Source organism: Crinia signifera, chromosome 7, assembly GCF_055691185.1.
Source record: "Crinia signifera chromosome 7, ASM5569118v1, whole genome shotgun sequence".
In the NCBI taxonomy this organism is placed as follows: domain Eukaryota; kingdom Metazoa; phylum Chordata; class Amphibia; order Anura; family Myobatrachidae; genus Crinia; species Crinia signifera.
In genome coordinates this window covers 43,437,333-43,457,054 of record NC_139223.1, presented here as the reverse complement: position 1 = coordinate 43,457,054, position 19,722 = coordinate 43,437,333, and the positions used below count along the sequence as shown (strand labels likewise).

At 44.3% G+C, this 19,722-nt stretch overlaps 1 protein-coding gene across 2 annotated transcripts in view; it reads right to left on the bottom strand.

The window, feature by feature from the left end:
• Positions 1 to 407: 407 nt before the first annotated feature.
• Positions 408 to 19,722, bottom strand: part of LOC146020101 (uncharacterized) — a 52,597-nt gene continuing 33,282 nt past the window's right edge. The window contains exons 5-10 of one of the 2 annotated variants that reach the window (XM_083152935.1): positions 14,035 to 14,201; positions 13,413 to 13,572; positions 11,326 to 11,517; positions 8,030 to 8,260; positions 1,304 to 1,445; positions 408 to 1,222 (exon numbers count right to left, since the gene is read on the bottom strand). In XM_083152935.1, the coding sequence (XP_083009061.1) occupies positions 1,148 to 1,222; positions 1,304 to 1,445; positions 8,030 to 8,260; positions 11,326 to 11,517; positions 13,413 to 13,572; positions 14,035 to 14,201 (967 nt within the window). In that variant the 3' untranslated portion in view covers positions 408 to 1,147. Of the gene's footprint in view, positions 1,223 to 1,303; positions 1,446 to 2,108; positions 2,204 to 8,029; positions 8,261 to 11,325; positions 11,518 to 13,412; positions 13,573 to 14,034; positions 14,202 to 19,722 lie in introns of those variants that run through there. The other variant, XM_083152936.1, reaches the window with a different exon arrangement.

The following is a 19,722-nucleotide window of genomic DNA, read 5'->3' as shown; positions in this document are numbered from 1 at the left end:
GGAAGGTGGACACAAGCATTAGGTCGACAATGGCAATGAGTAAAGTCAAAAGGTCGACACAAGTTTCTCACGGGGTTTTTTTTTTTTGCCCGACAATTGCCGAAAGGCGGTAAATCATGCCCTACCATCCACTACAGCATAGTGGTAGAACAAAATACAGTGTAGTGTGCTGAGTGCAGCGAGGGGACGTGGTACAGACTGTGTCCATGTCGACATTAGGGACAAAAACGTGAAAAACTCATGTCAACCTTTTGACTTTCAACCTTGCCGTGTCAACCTATTTCAGGTGTCAACCTAAGCTCTGTTGACCTTCAGTGGTCAACCCAATGCATGTCAACCTAAATTGGGTCGAACCATGCCCCTCATGTGTGCCCCTGCCTAGCAGAAATTGGGAACACAGAGCAAAGTAAAATATGATCGTACGTTTTACATTTTTTTAATATAACGTTTTTTTCACAATATCCGTATAAAGCATTCCATTGTGTTTTAGGTTTATAGCAAAAGTGATTATAATACCCCAGCCCACCCTAACATTGTGTGGATCCCACACGTCACAGAACTTCTGCTTGTCTCTGATCTTCTTCATGGGGGAGATGACAGCCCACCTTCCAGTCTAGGGGTCCACAGCTGCTTTCTACACAATTACCGAGCAATGCTTTACTATTGGCGTTAACTGATTGATCTATTGCACAAATCTGCAAGACAGTGGTAGTGTATGACATCATAGTATGGAGATGGCATGATGCAATAGTCCACAGCAGTCTATAGAGGGGCAAACATGGGAGTTTCTGCAATCACACGGGATGATGAACGTAACAGTAAGTGCAACACGCAGTGTATGACATGTCTTGTCAACCAAGGACTTGTTGGGCTGATGCTCCTGTGAGGACGTCATACCACTGCGTGTTTTAAGTTCGCTCCATGATTATTGAACCATCACTAGTTCTATGCACAGTATGATCTGGTTTCTCCGAGGTCTTAAATATCTATTTCCAGTATGGTCGTGTCCATCGTGGCAGGACCAGCAACCGGTCTACAGATAGGCGTAGAGTCCATGTAACCTAGTGCAGGCATTGTCATTGGTGTCCTTTGTAAAACCCTGTTCATGAGCCCTTCTTCAATGACGCTTCCGTGTCATCGCCGGCAGCTACGCCGTCCAGCTCCGCTCTGTGTTGACCAACTCCATTCCTTCAAAGTAAGAGTGCGGCCGACGAGCATGAAACTGAAACAGAGAAAGAAGCATTGTGAATAAAGAGGGCCCAGCCGCAGCTCTGTCCGGTGCGATCTAGGCAGCGCCACGTACCGGAGACTGTAGAGAGAGCTGGTGCAGGATAGGAAAAGGAGTCCAATGGATGGGTTCCATAGGCCAGCTACACACCGACACGTCGCTCGCTTTCCCCGAATCGATCATCAGATCGTTGACACTGCTGCAGCTGGTCTCTAGCCTAGGACACAGCAAACGCTGCAATATCACTGGGTGGCAATCGTATGTTATTACCCCTATAGCTTACTATTATTATTTGCTATGTGGGGCATCTATAACAGAAAATAGTTATCATCTATCTTATGATACATACTTGGCCTGCTGATTGGAGGGTGGCTGGAGCTATCAACCAATCAGATTGCTAACAGCGTTCCCTGTATGGAAGCATGTGGAGAGATGTTGCAGGTATGTATTGTTATATATGGATGACTAGTGGCCCCAGCTAATTGCTTTGCCCAAGGCCTACAAAGATGTTTAGATGGCCCCTGCAACTGTTCTTGATGAATAGACTCCTTAGAGCAGGCATGGTCAAACTGTGGCCCTCCAGCTGTTGTAAAACTACACATCCCAGCATGCCTTGCCATTGTTTTAGCATTCCATAGCAAAACTGAGGCAAGGCATGATGGGACTTGTAGTGTCAGCTGGAGATCCATAGTTTGGACATGCCTGACTTAGAGAACTGTGAAAACCATTCTACATTCATACAGTAAGACATGTATGGCATACGAGGGCTGGTCGCCCACCTGGACATCTGTTGAAACTTAATTTAAAACATTCATGTTTGGCAAGAGAACTCAACAGATACATAGCTAGGTCATCAGGTGGTCCCTGCTATCAAACTCACATTTACTACAGGATAAACCATGAAGTCCGCACTTGCTGTCCCTGGACACAATTCCTGCAGCCAAACCGTGAGTACAAAGCGTTCCATAAACTGTGCTACAATAAAGATTTACTTCAGTTCCAGAAAGAAGTACAATGCATGTTCCCTTCGCCCCCGCCTCACTGCACAGTTGCCACAGGCCCTGGAGGGAAGAGTTACATGGCGGCAGAGGAGAGCTGTGCGCTAATTGATTTATTTGCCTCTATGCCCAATCAAACATTCTTTCAGATTCTGTGAGGTCGACTGAATGGGGAACAGGACAAAAACACACAGCGTGCAGCTTCGCTGTTAATTAAACAGCAAAAATGGCAGCTATCTATTAAACCAATCGGTACTTATGTAGTATCTGGGCTGCCGATTTTTTGATTGTATGCCTTAAGTTAAGGCATACAATCAGATGCGATGCGATGCGATATCGCATCGCATCGCATCGCATCCGATATCGGATGCGATGACCCGATTTTTCCATAGGAATCAATGTTAAAATGATTCCTATGGAAAAATGGGTCCTTTTCATACCCCTACTATCCAAGTGGGCATGGAGTTGGATATAAACCTGTGGCGAGCGTAGCGAGCCACCGAGCCCGAAGCGTGGCGAGCGAAGCGAGCCCCGCGAGGGGACGGTATTCGTCCCCTCGCGGGGCTCGCTTCGCTCGCCACGCTTCGGGCTCGGTGGCTCGCTACGCTCGCCACAGGTTTATATCCAACTCCATGCCCACTTGGATAGTAGGGGTATGAAAAGGACCCATTTTTCCCATTGAATTCCATGTTAAAATGGACTCAGTCCATTTTAACATTGATTCCTATGGAAAAATCGGGTCATCGCATCGCATCGCATCAAATCGCATGGTCGCATGCGATGCGATCTCCCGATCCGACCCGATTTAGAAATCGGCAGCCCAGATACTACATAAGTACCAACCAATCTCTCCCTGCCAGAGTCGCATTGCAGGGCTTACGGTCAACTCCCACCACTCCCCCCTCCCCAAAAGAGGAAAGTTACAGTATTCTTATTTTTAATGCTTCTTGCCCAGTGTTAATGGTTTTAATTCAGAAAGTAGACAATACACTGTTGGGTATACAGACCTGTGACTTCCCTGAGGTAAACTGACTTAATGCTACACAGAAGTTGACACTCTTGATTGTACAGGTTGCGTATGCCTTATTCAAAATGCTCGGGACCAGAAGCGTTTTGGATAACGGATTATTCCGTATTTTGAAATATTTGTATATTTCAATGAGGTATCTTGCATTTATGTTGTATAAGCACATCAAACACATGGAATACACACAAATATATTTTATTTGTGCATAAAACTAGGTTTTAAAACATGAAACAAAGTTTGTGTACAATCTCAGATACTGAATTTGAATGCGAAGCAATCATTTTCTTGCATATATTTAGTGTCAGTTACATATCATGTCCCCTGTAGTGCCAGTTACAGATGTACCCAGTAGGCTTTTATCAATCCCCCCCCCCCCCCTCAAAAAAAAGTAAATTTTGGAGACTATGATTTTTTTAATAATTTGTATGGTCTCCCTGTGTATTACAGCAGTATATATGGTCTCCCTGTGTATTACAGCAGTATATATGTTCTCCCTGTGTATTACAGCAGTGTATATGGCATCCCTGTGTATTACAGCAGTGTACTGTATGTGGCCTCCCTGTGTATTACAGCAGTGTATATGGTCTCCCTGTGTATTACAATGGCATGTATGGCCTCCCTGTGTATTACAGCAGTATATATGGTCTTCTTGTGTATTACAGCAGCATATTTGATCCCTGTGTATTACAGCAGTATATATGGTCTACTTATGTATTACAGCAGTATATTTGGTTCCTGTGTATTACAACAGTGTATATGGTCTCTGTGTATTAGAGCAGTTTATATGGTCTTCCTGTGTATTACAGCAGTGTATATGGCCTCCCTCTGTATGGTCTTCTCTGGTTGCAGTGTATATGGTCTTCCTGTGTATTACTGCCATGTATATGGCCTCCCTGTGTATTACAGCAGTGTATATGATATCTGTGTATTACAGCAGTGTATATGATATCTGTGTATTACAGCAGTGTATATGGCCTCCCTGTGTATTACAGCAGTGTATATGGTCTCCTTGTGTATTACAGCAGTATATTTGGTCCCTGTGTATAACAGCAGTATATTTGGTCCCTGTGTATTACAGCAGTATATATGGTCTACTTATGTATTATAGCAGTATATTTGGTCCCTGTGTATTACAGCAGTATACTATATATGGTCTATGTGTATTACAGTAGTGTGTATGGCCTCCCTGTGTACTACAGCAGTATATATGGTATTTGTGTATTACAGCAGTATATATGGTCTGTGTATTACAGCAGTGTATATGGCCTCCCTGTGTATTACAGCAGTGTATATGGCCTCCCTGTGTATTACAGCAGTGTATATGGTATATTTGTATTACAGCAGTGTATATAGCATCCCTGTGTATTACAGCAGTGTATATGGTTTCACTGTATCACAGCAGTGTATATGGTTTCACTGTATCACAGCAGTATATAGGGCCTCCCTGTGTATCACAGCAGTGTATATGGCCTCCCTGTGTATTACAACAGTGTATATGGCCTCCCTGTGTATTACAGCAGTGTATATGGCTTCCCTGTGTATTACAGCAGTGTATATGGCCTCCCTGTGTATTACAACCACGTATATGGTCTCCCTGTGTATTACAGCAGTGTATATGGCCTCCCTGTGTATTACAGCAGTGTATATGGCCTCCCTGTGTATTACAGCAGTATATTTGGTTGCACTGTATTACAGCAGTGTACATGGCCTCCCTGTGTATTACAGCAGTGTATATGGCTTCCCTGTGTATTACAGCAGTGTATATGGCCTCCCTGTGTATTACAACCACGTATATGGTCTCCCTGTGTATTACAGCAATGTATATGGCCTCCCTGTGTTTCACAGCAGTGTATATGGCCTCCCTGTGTATTACAACAGTGTACATGGCCTCACTGTGTATTACAGCAGTGTGCATGGCCTCCCTGTGTATTACAACAGTGTATATGGCCTCCCTGTGTATTACAACAGTGTATATGGCCTCCCTGTGTATTACAGCAGTGTATATGGCCTCCCTGTGTATTACAGCAGTGTATATGGCCTCCCTGTGTATTACAGCAGTGTATATGGCTTCCCTGTGTATTACAGCAGTATATATGGCCTCCCTGTGTATTACAACCACGTATATGGTCTCCCTGTGTATTACAGCAGTGTATATGGCCTCCCTGTGTATTACAGCAGTGTATATGGCCTCCCTGTGTATTACAGCAGTGTATATGGCCTCCCTGTGTATTACAGCAGTATATTTGGTTGCACTGTATTACAGCAGTGTACATGGCCTCCCTGTGTATTACAGCAGTGTATATGGCCTCCCTGTGTATTACAGCAGTGTATATGGCCTCCCTGTGTATTACAGCAGTTTATATGGCCTCCCTGTGTATTACAGCAGTGTATATGGCCTCCCTGTGCATTACAGCAATGTATATGGCCTCCCTGTGTATTACAACCACGTATATGGTCTCCCTGTGTATTACAGCAGTGTACATAGGGTGACCAACTCATCACTTTAATCTGGGACACATATTAATTACACAAGTTCTGTGGCTGGCTTTCACCTGATTTTAAACTGCCACAGAACCTGTGTAATTAATATGTGTCCCGGATTAAAGGCATGAGTTGGTCACCCTAAGGGCTGTTTCACACAGTACGGTTCCTGCCGCACGGTGAAATCCCGTACGGTCAGGGAGCCGCGCCGCACTCAGAATTTTATAATGGCAGGGATGGCCACAGCCCGGCAGCCGTCCCTTCCAGTGGGGGGATCCGGCTGCAGCCGTGCGGCCGGGCCGTGGCCGTCCCGTGTGAATGGACACAATAGTGTCCATTCACAACTGCTGAGTGCGGCACGGCTCCCTGGCCGTACGGGATTTCACCGTGCGGCAGGAACCGTACTGTGTGAAACAGCCCTAAGTGTACATGTGTCTGCAATGAGTGGGTTAGTACAGAATTATAATGAGCATAGAATTAGTTATTACATAAGAAGCTATATAGATGGCTGGTTTAATACCCTCCACGCTGTAACTGATCCCCCCCAGCAAGCTTGCCCTCAGCATCTTTCCTGCAGCAGCCTCCCCACTCTCAGTGCTGAGGAATGTAACCATAGCAACAGCCCAGCCAATCCCAGCACTGCATTCCTGCACGTTCCCAATACTTCTGCTGCTAAGGTAATAGGGTATCTGAATCCACATCAGGATTTCAGTAACCCCTGCAGCGCTGGAGTGGTGGGGGGGAGATACAATCAGGGCACTGAATGAGAGCAGAAAACCTAATTAGATATTTACTATATAATGTCTGGCTGCTGTGTCACATGCAAATCACCCTCTTCTGTCTGGCTACCCCACCCAGTACGTGCTCTGTCTCCTACACACACAGCACCTATACTGTATCCCTCTAGGACAGACTGTGACAGTCTCTAGGGAAGATTCTGATGGGCACCTATATAAGTAACTTATATAGAAGAGGACAGGCCTACGGGTGACCCTATAGGTTTGTGGGGTGTAATAAAGTTGTACTTTAATCTGTATGTGTCTGTGTGTTCTTGGGGTATTGGTTCTGTAGTAGGACTAGAAGTCCCAGCGGGCCCATTATTGCCCTGAATGCTGATACTTGTGGTTCTCCAAGTCACAGCATGCGGGGGAAGCTTGCTGGGCCTTGTAGTTCACCTACAGAACCCAATATCTATTTTTTACACTTAGTTAAAATCTTTTTTATACACCATCATTCCGGCATCCACTACCCAGGCCGGGGGGGTTCCCCTGGATTGGGGGACCTCTTTATTGGTGGGGTCCCCACTCCCCTAGGGACCCAGCCCGGGCTGACCAGCCAGTTTTGGCTGGGGCAACTAATATAAAACATTCCCCCCTGGCTGCAGCATGGCACCACTGGCTGTTGGGAGCCCGAAGCTGGTTTCAGAAATACAGGGACCCCTATTCCTTTTATCCCCGTATTTTGGGAACCAGGACTGGGCCAAGAGCCCGATGCTGGTTATAGAAATACAGGGGGACCCCATTTGATTTCCCCCCACCCTGTATATCTGCAACCAGAACCAGCTCAATGAGCCCGGGGCTAGTTATAGCTGGAGGGGGATGACGACCCCCACACCATTTTTTTTTTAATTATGTATTTATTTTTCATATTTTTACACAGAGAAGCCTGCACAGATCTGACTGCAGGCTTCTGCCAAACACTCCTGGAAGCCAAATTCAGCAGCACAAACGGCTGTAAATGAGCCGAGTGAATTTGTGGAAAAAAAGGTGTTAAAATTTGCCAACATATCATCATATTAACCTGTAATGCAGGCATGGCCAAATGATGGCCCTTCAACTGTTGTGAAACTATAAGTCCCATCATGCCTTGCCACAGTTTTGCTACTAAGGAATGCTAAAACTGTGGCAAGGCATGCTGGGATGTGTAGTTTCACAACAGCTGGAGGGTCACAGTTTGCTCATGTTTCCTTATATAGGAAATATAATCTATATTGACACAACATTTGTTATTTGAATTTATCTAACAAATGTGAGCATCGCTGGCATTTTTAGAGGATATGTCTCACAGATACTGGCACTCAAAGGGTTCAGGGCTGAATCAGTGATATTCATAAGGCTGCATTTTATTTATTCATCTGAATATTTTTTATTTTATAAAATGTAACTAAAGTGAGCAAAAGTAATAGCATAAAACACTATCAGCGGCGACGCTAGTTGTTACGGAGCCCCCCTCTCCATCATGGCTGCCTAAGCTTAGTATAAAATCCATCCAGTGCCTACAGACCGTGTCTATTACCTGGGAGCTGCCCTTGTAGATGGCGGTGGAGGGATTGATGGGGCGCTGTTTGGAACGCCGTCCTGGCACCCACACACACAGCTCCCCAGAGCCTGCAGTGGAAACACTTCTTCTGAGCTGCTGAAAGCCGGGTTATCCAGGGAATTGAGCGAGGCAGAGGCTGTCAGCCATGTTTGTGAGGGACACCAGAAATGGGTGGGGACGTCATCAAAGCGGCTGAACCTCCTGTAACTGATTACAGACACACTGTCAGGTCCTCAAGCATACAGCCCCCAAAGTACTGGGGTAATACTTAATATGGAAGAACGGAACATATAAATCGTTGTTGACATCTGATTGGTTGCTATGCGCAACATCCAATCTTCGATAGAACTGCATACCCTCCAACATGACCCATTCCATTAGGTACAAAATGCTCTGTTCCTGGACTTCCCTGCCAGTGGCAGTTACAGATGTGGGGCTGCAGCACAGTCCAATATTCATAAAGGGGAGCCACACCTACTGCCACCCCAAAAATCACTGTCCTGGACTCACTGGCAGTTGATGTGACCTCCCCTCTTTGAATATTGCACTGTGCTGCAGCACAACCTCTGTAACATTTTGTACCTAATGAAATGGGTCATGTTGGAGGGTATGGAACTGCCATCTTGGTAAATGAACCCTTTATTCGTTTTTCTATACCCGGTATGTTTTAACGGCTCTCCTATAGGGTCAGATGTACTAAACCACCAGCCTATCAGCTCCTAACTTCCATGTCACAGCTTGAGTTTAAAAATGACAGTTGGGGGCTGATTTGGTTGGTGGTTTATCACTCTCCATTTTATCACTTTTTAAGCTTAGTACATCTGGCCCATAGAAACATCTAAAAAAAAAAGTGAATTAGAAAATGAGTACTGGGTTCCTATATAACCTTACTGAATGAAGCATGGGCAGATCTTATGGCCTGAGGACGTTTCCAGTCCCATTGCTGTCATTTTAAAATGATAGGAACCCTGAATAGGCTAATTCAGAGAAGAAGGGGGCACTGTGGTCACCCTAACATTAGAGGTTTTACTGGCCCAATCAGAGGCTACTGTAGGCATTTTTGAGTATTATGGGGCAGATTTATCAATGAGGTTTATCATAAGCTTGGGATAAATGATGCTCCAGCCAATCATCTCCCATTTATCAAACACATGACAGTTAGGAGCTGGTTGGCTGGAGCACTATTTCTCGCAGGCAATACGTTTTAAAACTGTATAACAAAACACATTGACACATGGGCCCCTATATTAGGTAGAACATTGGGGTTATTTAAGCTCAATCCTCTACTGCGGAGGTTCTCAAACTCGGTACTCAGGACCCCACACAGTTACCGTTTCCAGGTCACCCGGCAGGTGCACAGGTGCATTCATTACTCATTGACACATTTTAAAAGATCCATAGTTCTAGCTAATTATTTCAGCTGTGATTCTTATCTACTCTCAGGGGTGCACCGACACGTCAAAACTACCCAATGCTGGGCAAAATACTCAATTTACTGTGATATAAATAAAATTCTAATCTTTATCATTGTATCTAATACTGTTCAAATGCATTGCCACTTATGCTCAGGTACCCACCCTCCCCTGTTCCCTGTTCCCGGATTCTGTGAGGAGACCTGCAAAACATGCATCGTGTGGGGCCCTGAGGACCATGTTTGAGAACCTGTGCTCTACTGGAGGCATGAAATAAAGTGATTTTTACTTCCCTAAGACTCCACAGAGTGTCGCTGCGCAGGTTTCCGATGGAACGTCGCACCTGACGCAACCTCCTGTTCGCTTTTCACAATTTGCTACAGTACTGCCGGTGGGACTGTAACCTTAAAAAGTTGTCCATAAATACCACATGCAGGCCCTTATTCTGGTCCGTTTGCTGCTGGCGCACGTCTGATGTTTTGTTACTGCGCATGTGTTCGTGCACCCACTGCGAATACTCGGATCGCTGGGTGCACGCACCCAGGACAGCGTGGGGGGGGCGGAGAGGGGCATGGGGCCGTGGGCATTTGTGATTGCCCAGCATTTATGGGCATTCCCATGAGAACGCTAGGCGTTCTCAGGCTAATGAGGCCATGACGCGGGCACCGGGCAGCTAACATCACCGGATGTCAGCTACCCTCCCATTTCCTTCAGAACGTGCCTCAGACCACCCTTTGTAGTGTCAGAAATACAAAGAATACACTCTACACATTGGACAGAGAGTACACCCAATATATAGCATGCCTCACTGGTTACCATGGTAACAGATTCCCAGGCCAGCCTCATTATGGCCTTGACTTTCACACACTGAGCAAGTGTCTTTCAGTAACTTTAGCAGCCAGTAGGGGGCGAGCAAGTTAAAGGGATTCTATGTACAGGACATACTGAGGGTAGAGTTTCCAAAGCTGAACATTTACTAAAGATGGGAGTTCTATTTTACATGGGATGTTGTTATTGGCAACCAATAAGAATCTAATATTTTATTTAGCACCTTCTAGAAGATAATATATAGTATCTGATTGGTTGCCCATAGCAACATCCCATGTGGAACAGAACTCCCATCTTAGTAAAGTTCAACCAAAGTACTAGCTTCCATTATGTCACAGACTGTGGGGAAGATTTATTAATGAGTTTTAGCTATTTATAACTCATTGCATGTGATAAATAGGGATACGGTCATTTGGTCTACAAGCATTGGGTCGACATGGGTCTAGGTCGACAGGTCATTAGATCGACACAAGCATTAGGTCGACATGGGCAAGGTCGACAGTCAAAAGGTCGACATCCGTTTTTTCACAGTTTTTTGAGCCGACATGTGCCGACAGGTGGTATTTCATGCCCTACCATGGTGTTGACCCAATGCTTGTCGACCAACTTCTTGTAGACCAAATCATCCATATCCGATAAATGGAGCTCCAGCCAATCAGCTCCTAACTCATGTGTTTGAAAAGTGACAGGAACTGATCAGCCGAAGCTCCATTTAAAACATATTGATGGAAAGCCTGCTCATCCAATGGAAATCTTGTCTCAGATTGCCACGGCGACCATTCACGTAGGCACAGGAAATTTTGTCCTGTGTGATCTCAACTACGCACCTTACCGTCTATTATGGTAGCCAGAACTGGCTAAGCTTCCCGCACACCTGTACGGGGTATGAAGGAAAGTTACTGGTCATGGGCTGCTGTACCCTGGCTGTTTTCTCACTTTGCAGCCTTCGCATTGAGTGGAATCGCCCCTATAAGTCAAGTCCTGCAGCAGTGTACTGAGCCATAGTAACACTGCGTACCCTGTGTAGTATACCTGCTCTGTGTCTGTGACACCTTCTGTTGGAGAATCTGTGTCTGAAACCTCCGCACCAGGAAGAAGACCGCAGCTGCAGCACAGATAATAATGCAAAACACAATGGCACAGGCAATGGCGGCAAGGCGGTGGTGACTCATTCGGTAGTCGCAGGTTTGTCCCATGTACCAGAAATCTCTGCCGACTGGGCACCTGATGGGGACAGGACGTAAGAAATCAGAGCAAGAAATAATGACTGATAGCATTTCTTATAACGGTATGCGGTCATTACGTCCACAGTGTCTAGGTCGACCACTATTCGTCGACACAGAATAGATCGACACATACATTAGGATAACATGGTTAAAAAGCCGAAAAAATAAAAAAGAACGAAATGTAAACGATCAAAATGGAAGAAAGGTTGACTTGGGTTTTTTATGATTTTTTGGTACTCTTTACCTAGCACGGCGCCCATCGCGGGCATTGAATGCACTTAAAAATCAGGTGCGACGCGACCGTCGCGATGCCCGCGATTTCCCATAGGGAACAATGTTAAATTTCTCAATTGACCCGATTTTTCTGTTCAATGCCTCAATTGACCCGATTTTTCCTTAGGAAACAATGTTAAATGGCCCACAGAGGCCAAATAGGCACCCTAAAGTGTGAAATGGCCCCCACAATTGTTAACGCCACCCCACGATCAACGTGAACCCGAAGCGTGACAAGCGCAGCGAGAACGCGAGGGGCGGCGGTACGCGTCCTACGACCTTTTCATACCCCCACTATCCACGTTGGCGTGGAGTTGAGAATATAATAGTGTGGCGAGCGCAGCGAGCCACCGAGCCCGAAGCGTGGCGAGCGCAGCGTGGCGAGCGCAGCGAGCCCCGCGAGGGGACGCGGATACCTGTAAAGCCCGCGACGGGACGCGTTTACCTGTGAAGGTATCCGCGTCCCCTCGCCACGCTTCGGGCTCGGTGGCTCGCTGCGCTCGCCACACTATTCTATTCTCAACTCCACGCCGACGTGGATAGTGGGGGTATGAAAAGGTCGTAGGACGCGTACCGCCGCCCCTCGCGGGCTCGCTGCGCTCGCCACGCTTCGGGTTCACGTTGATCGTGGGGTGGCGTTAACAATTGTGGGGGCCATTTCACACTTTAGGGTGCCTATTTGGCCTCTGTGGGCCATTTAACATTGTTTCCTATGGAAAAATCGGGTCCATTGAGGCATTGAACAGTAAAATCGGGTCAATTGAGAAATTTAACATTGATCCCTATGGGAAATCGCGGGCATCGCGTCGCACCCGATTTTTAGTGCATTCAATGGCCGCGATGCCCGCGATTTTTTTACCTGCGATGCCCACGATCAAAATCGTGGGCGCCGTGCTAGGTAAAGAGTACCGATTTATTTATTTTTTTTAACCGACTTACTTCACCATCCCAGTGGTTACGTAGGAATGCGGTACACTTATATGGTGTTCATGTCGACATATGTCGACACAGACACCAACAAATATGGGAAATAAAACCGTGTGCCAACCATTTCCCTTGTTGACCTTTTGCTTGTGCCTGCCTTTTGTCCATGTCGATCTAAAGCATGTTTCTATTTGTCGACATAATGCCTGTCGACCGATAGTGTCGACCTAATGACCCATACCCCTTTTAACTGTATGGCTACGCAGGCTTGTACACCCTATGGCTCTCGTGCCTCTCCCAAACTACAAGTATAATCATGCCTTTTAGCTGGCAGAGCATGCTGAACCTTGTGGTTCCCCAACAGTTCAAAAGCCATTGAAAAACATTATTTCAAATTCAATTAAAACATCTTACTTCTTCATTTACAATAATGTTCTATGGGTGAAATGTAATAGGATGAGATATTCAGAAAGTGAGAGATTTGGTAAGAAATCTCCAGGGTTTTTTTTTAAAGCGGCAATCATTTACACTGCAAAATCAAACTGGCTTTGCTGTGTAAATGATTGCCGCTTTAAAAAAAAACCTGGAGATTTCTTACCAAATCTCTCACTTTCTGATTCTCTCATCCTATTACATCCCCCAATTTTATTTCTATTCATAAAAAATCCCTATAGAAATGAAGACATAACTACTCACTGGCATTCTGGCTCCTGTTCCTTGCGATGAATGCAGATGCCGTTGTTGTGGCAGAAGGTACTATGGCACGGTGACAGGCAGAGGGCGCTATACTCACGCAGAGGCACACACTGGAATTCCCGGGGGCAAGAGAACCAGTCTGCACATTGGTCAGCCCGATCTTCCATAGAGGAGAGAGAGGACAGTGGGTGGTGTGTTACATATTATTAATGTTATTACAGATTTGGTAATAAAAGACCTTGGCAGGGGTTTTGTCGAAGACCAATAAAATGTGGGCCCTTTAGGCAGGGAATGACTTCCTCTCCTGCAGTGGTTATTTAATGAAGTGAAATTGCTGCAGACTTACTGAATGGACATAAAAATGGGATTGTTCTTGAAAAGATATCAATTACCAAATTGTGTCAGAAGCATGCAGACATTTATAGAGGAAGCAGAGACAGACACAGAAAAGCGGGTCAGCGGGTCAGGCCTCTGCAGAGACAGCCGGGTTATTACAGGAAGAAAATATTTCTAGTCACATGTGTCCAGAGAACAGGTCAAAGTTCAAGCCATCCATAATGCCGCCACAGCTAGATGACTGGCCTCTACGCACCACCCGGCACACTGTCTGTGGTTTACTCACCTGCCAGGGGGGCGGTATACATCCTGGAGAAGAAGGTGTTCTCGGAGGATGCAGAGGACCCAAAAAGCAAGGTTGGGCTAGTAAGGACCAGTTCCTGTGCCGCAGACATCGGACTCCCAATTCGCACAGTAAACAGCACTTTATATTCTATGGCCGTCCCGGCCAGCCTGAAATGACAAGCATGCAGTTAGTGCCTGGGCAGTCTGGGAGGCAGATTTATTAAACTGAGAGTTAAATATCCTGCAGCATTGGGTGAATTGACGTGCTTTAAGAATTACTGGTGAACAAGCACCATGAAGCTGCCATTGACACTGTCACTACAACGTGTGATCTGTCTACTACCCTGCTGTGATTGTCAGTACAATATGTGATCTGTCTACTACACTACTGTTATCAATTGTTACTACTGTGCACTATAAATAGTGATCTGTCTATTACACTTCTGTTATCAATTGTCACTTCTGTGCACTGCAACTAGTGATCTGTCTATTACACTACTGTTATCATTGTCACTTCTGTGCACAGCATATAGTGATCTGTCTACTACACTACTGTTATCATTGTCACTTCTGTGCACTGCAACTAGTGATCTGTCTACTACCCTGCTGTTATCGTCACTACAACATGTGATCTGTCTACCACTGTTATCAACTGTCACTACTGTGCACTACTACTAGCAATCTGTCTATTACACTACTGTTATCATTGTCACTTCTGTGCACTGCAACTAGTGATCTGTCTACTACCCTGCTGCTATCGTCGCTACAACATGTGATCTGTCTACCACTGTTATCAACTGTCACTACTGTGCACTACTACTAGTGATCTGTCTATTACACTACTGTTATCATTGTCACTTCTGTGCACTGCAACTAGTGATCTGTCTACTACCCTGCTGTTATCGTCACTACAACATGTGATCTGTCTACCACTCTTATTAACTGTCACTACTGTGCACTACTACTAGCAATCTGTCTATTACACTACTGTTATCATTGTCACTTCTGTGCACTGCAACTAGTGATCTGTCTACTACCCTGCTGCTATCGTCGCTACAACATGTGATCTGTCTACCACTGTTATCAACTGTCACTACTGTGCACTACTACTAGCAATCTGTCTATTACACTACTGTTATCATTGTCACTTCTGTGCACTGCATCTAGTGATCTGTCTTCTACCCTGCTGTTATCGTCGCTACAACATGTGATCTGTCTACCACTGTTATCAACTGTCACTACTGTGCACTACTACTATGGCTCCTTACAAAGAAATAAGGATTAAAAAGGGTTGAGATTACCTGGCGGGTAATAAAAAGGGGCAGACTAGATGGGCCAAATGGTTCTTATCTGCCTTCAAATTCTATGTTTCTACTAATGATCTGTCTATTATACTACTGTTATCATTGTAACTTCTGTGCACTTCAACTAGTGATCTGTCTATTACACTACTGTTATCAACTGTCACGACTGTGCACTGCAACTAGTGATCTGTCTACTACACTACTGTTATCAATTGTCACTACTACTAGTGATCTGTCTATTACACTACTGTTATCATTGTCACTTCTGTGCACTGCAACTAGTGATCTGTCTACTACCCTGCTGATATCGTCGCTACAACATGTGATCTGTCTACCACTGTTATCAACTGTCACTACTGTGCACTACTACTAGCAATCTGTCTATTACACTACTGTTATCATTGTCACTTCTGTGCACTGCAACTAGTGATCTGTCTACTACCCTGCTGCTATCGTCGCTACAACATGTGATCTTTCTACCACTGTTATCAACTGTCACTACTGTGCACTACTACTAGTGATCTGTCTATTACACTACTGTTATCATTGTCACTTCTGTGCACTGCAACTAGTGATCTGTCTACTACCCTGCTGTTATCGTCACTACAACATGTGATCTGTCTACCACTCTTATTAACTGTCACTACTGTGCACTACTACTAGCAATCTGTCTATTACACTACTGTTATCATTGTCACTTCTGTGCACTGCAACTAGTGATCTGTCTACTACCCTGCTGCTATCGTCGCTACAACATGTGATCTGTCTACCACTGTTATCAACTGTCACTACTGTGCACTACTACTAGCAATCTGTCTATTACACTACTGTTATCATTGTCACTTCTGTGCACTGCATCTAGTGATCTGTCTTCTACCCTGCTGTTATCGTCGCTACAACATGTGATCTGTCTACCACTGTTATCAACTGTCACTACTGTGCACTACTACTATGGCTCCTTACAAAGAAATAAGGATTAAAAAGGGTTGAGATTACCTGGCGGGTAATAAAAAGGGGCAGACTAGATGGGCCAAATGGTTCTTATCTGCCTTCAAATTCTATGTTTCTACTAATGATCTGTCTATTATACTACTGTTATCATTGTAACTTCTGTGCACTTCAACTAGTGATCTGTCTATTACACTACTGTTATCAACTGTCACGACTGTGCACTGCAACTAGTGATCTGTCTACTACACTACTGTTATCAATTGTCACTACTACTAGTGATCTGTCTATTACACTACTGTTATCATTGTCACTACTGTACACTGCAACTAGTGATCTTATGCTGCCCATACACTTATGCGATGGGATTCGATTCGACATCGAAGTACGATGTCCATCGAATCCGATCACATTTTTGGGTGCAACTGTCAGAACCCGATGTCGAATGCCATCTTCCGGTGGCACATCGGGTGCTGGAAGAGGGCGGGCAGGGGGTGGCGGAGTAGTGTATGGTAGCAGTAGCACTTGCGGGCAGCGGGAGTCAGCAGTGGCAGAAGATTTGTTTAAAACATTGGGCTGGCCTGTGATTGGCTGAGCTCTCTCAACCAATCACAGGGCAGCCCAGTATTTTAAACAATTCTCCCACCACCACTGACTCCCGCCGCCCGCAAGTGCTACTGCTAGCGCTACACTACTCCGCAGCCCCTGATACGAGACGCATATACGCCACCAGTGGTCCCTAGGGCCCCCGCTCACCAAACCCCACAACGCTGAATGCGTCCCCTCCGCCCCCCACCCCCGGATTGTATTCGAGCAATTGCATGTGGTTAAAAACCACATGCAACTGCTCCTACAATTCGATAGATATTATGTGCACCACATAATATCTGTCGACGCGTCATTCAATGGCGTGCCCGCGCATCGCGTCGAAAAGTCCCTTAAAACTGCATACAATCATTCGATTTATCGGCCAGATGCGGTCGAAATCGAAGGATTGTATGCGATATCTCACATATGTATGGGCAGCATTAGTCTAATACCCTGCTGTTTCATTGTCACTACTGTGCACTGTAACTAGTGATCTGTCTATTACACAACTGTTATCATTGTCACTTCTGTACACAGCATATAGTGATCTGTCTACTAGACTACTGTTATCACTGTCACTACTGTGCACTACTACTTGTGATCGGTCTATTACACTACTGTTATCGTTGTCACTGCTGTGCAATGCAACAAGTGATCTTAGTCTAATACCCTGCTGTTTTATTGTCACTACTGTGCACTATAACTAGTGATCTGTCTATTACACTACTGTTATCATTGTGACTTATGTGCACTGCAACTAGTGATCTGTCTATTACACTTCTGTTATCATTGCCACTTCTGTGCACTGTAACTAGTGATCTGTATATTACACTACTGTTATCATTGTCACTTCTGTGCACAGCATATAGTGATCTGTCTACTACACTACTGTTATCATTGTCACTACTGTGCAACAATAGTAGTGATCTGTCTATTACACTACTGTTATCTTTGTCACTGCTGTGCACTGCAACAAGTGATTTTAGTCTAATACCCTGCTGTTATCATTGTCACTTCTGTGCACTGCAACATGTGATCTGTCTATTACACTACTTTTATCATTGTCACTACTGTGCACTGGAACTAGTGATCTGTCTATTACACTACTGTTATCATTGTCACTACTGTGCACTATAAATAGTGATCTAAAGGGGTGTACACACTGTGAGATTTAGGCAGGAGATTTTGACTAGATAGTCAAAATCTCCTAGAAGGTTATCCAAAATCTCCCTATTTTTCTCCTTCTTAGTCAATATTGTCAATTTTGACTAAATCATCGACTATCATTACTTAGATAAAATCGCGTAGTCAAAATCTCCAGTGCATCTAGCCAAAATCTCTCAAAATTGCTTAGTCAAAATTGTCCATTAGCCAAAATGTTCACCCTTTTAGACTATTACCCTGCTGTTATCATTGTCACTAATGTGCAGTATAACTAGTAATCTAGTCTATTACACTACTGTTTTCATTGTCACTACTGTGCACTATAACTAGTGATCTAATAGTCTATTACCCTGCTGTTATCATTGTCACTACAGTGCACTATAACTAGTATTCTAGTCTATTACACTACTGTTATCATTGTCACTACTGTGCACTATAACCAGTGATCTAGTCTATTACACTACTGTTATCATTGTCACTACTGTGCACTATAACCAGTGATCTGTCTATTACACTACAGCTATCAACGATCACTACTGTGCACTACTACTAGTGATCTATCTATTACGCTATTGATATCATTGTAACTTCTGTGCACTCCAACTAGTGATCTGTCTATTACACTACTGTTATCATTGTCACTTCTGTGCACAGCATATAGTGATCTGTCTACTACACTACTTTTTATCACTGTCACTACTGTGCACTACTACTAGTGATCTGTCTATTACACTACTGTTATCGTTGTCACTGCTGTGCACTGCAACATATGATCTTAGCCTAATACCCTGCTGTTTTATTGTCACTACTGTGCACTATAACTAGTAATCTAGTCTACTACACTACTGTTATCATTGTCACTACTGTGCACTGCAACTAGTGATCTGTCTATTACACTACTGTTCTCATTGTCACTACTGTGCACTATAACTAGTAATCTAGTCTATTACACTACTGTTGTCATTGTCACTACTGTGCACTATAATTAGTAATCTAATAGTCTATTACCCTGCTGTTATCCTTGTCACTACTGTGCACTATAACTAGTAATCTAGTCTATTACACTACTGTTATCATTGTCACTACTGTGCACTATAACTAGTAATCTAGTCTATTACACTACTGTTATCATGGTCACTACTGTGCACTATAACTAGTGATCTAATAGTCTATTACCCTGCTGTTATCATTGTCACTACTGTGCACTATAACTAGTAATCTAGTCTAGTACACTACTGTTATCATTGTCACTACTGTGCACTATAACTTGTAATATAGTCTATTACACTACTGGTTTCATTGTCACTACTGTGCACTATAACTAGTGATCTAATAGTCTATTACCCTGCTGTTCTCATTGTCACTACAGTGCACTATAACTAGTAATCTAGTCTATTACACTACTGTTATCATTGTCACTACTGTGCACTATAACTAGTAATCTAGTCTATTACACTACTGTTATCATGGTCACTACTGTGCACTATAACTAGTGATCTAATAGTCTATTACCCTGCTGTTATCATTGTCACTACTGTGCACTATAACTAGTAATCTAGTCTAGTACACTACTGTTATCATTGTCACTACTGTGCACTATAACTTGTAATATAGTCTATTACACTACTGGTTTCATTGTCACTACTGTGCACTATAACTAGTGATCTAATAGTCTATTACCCTGC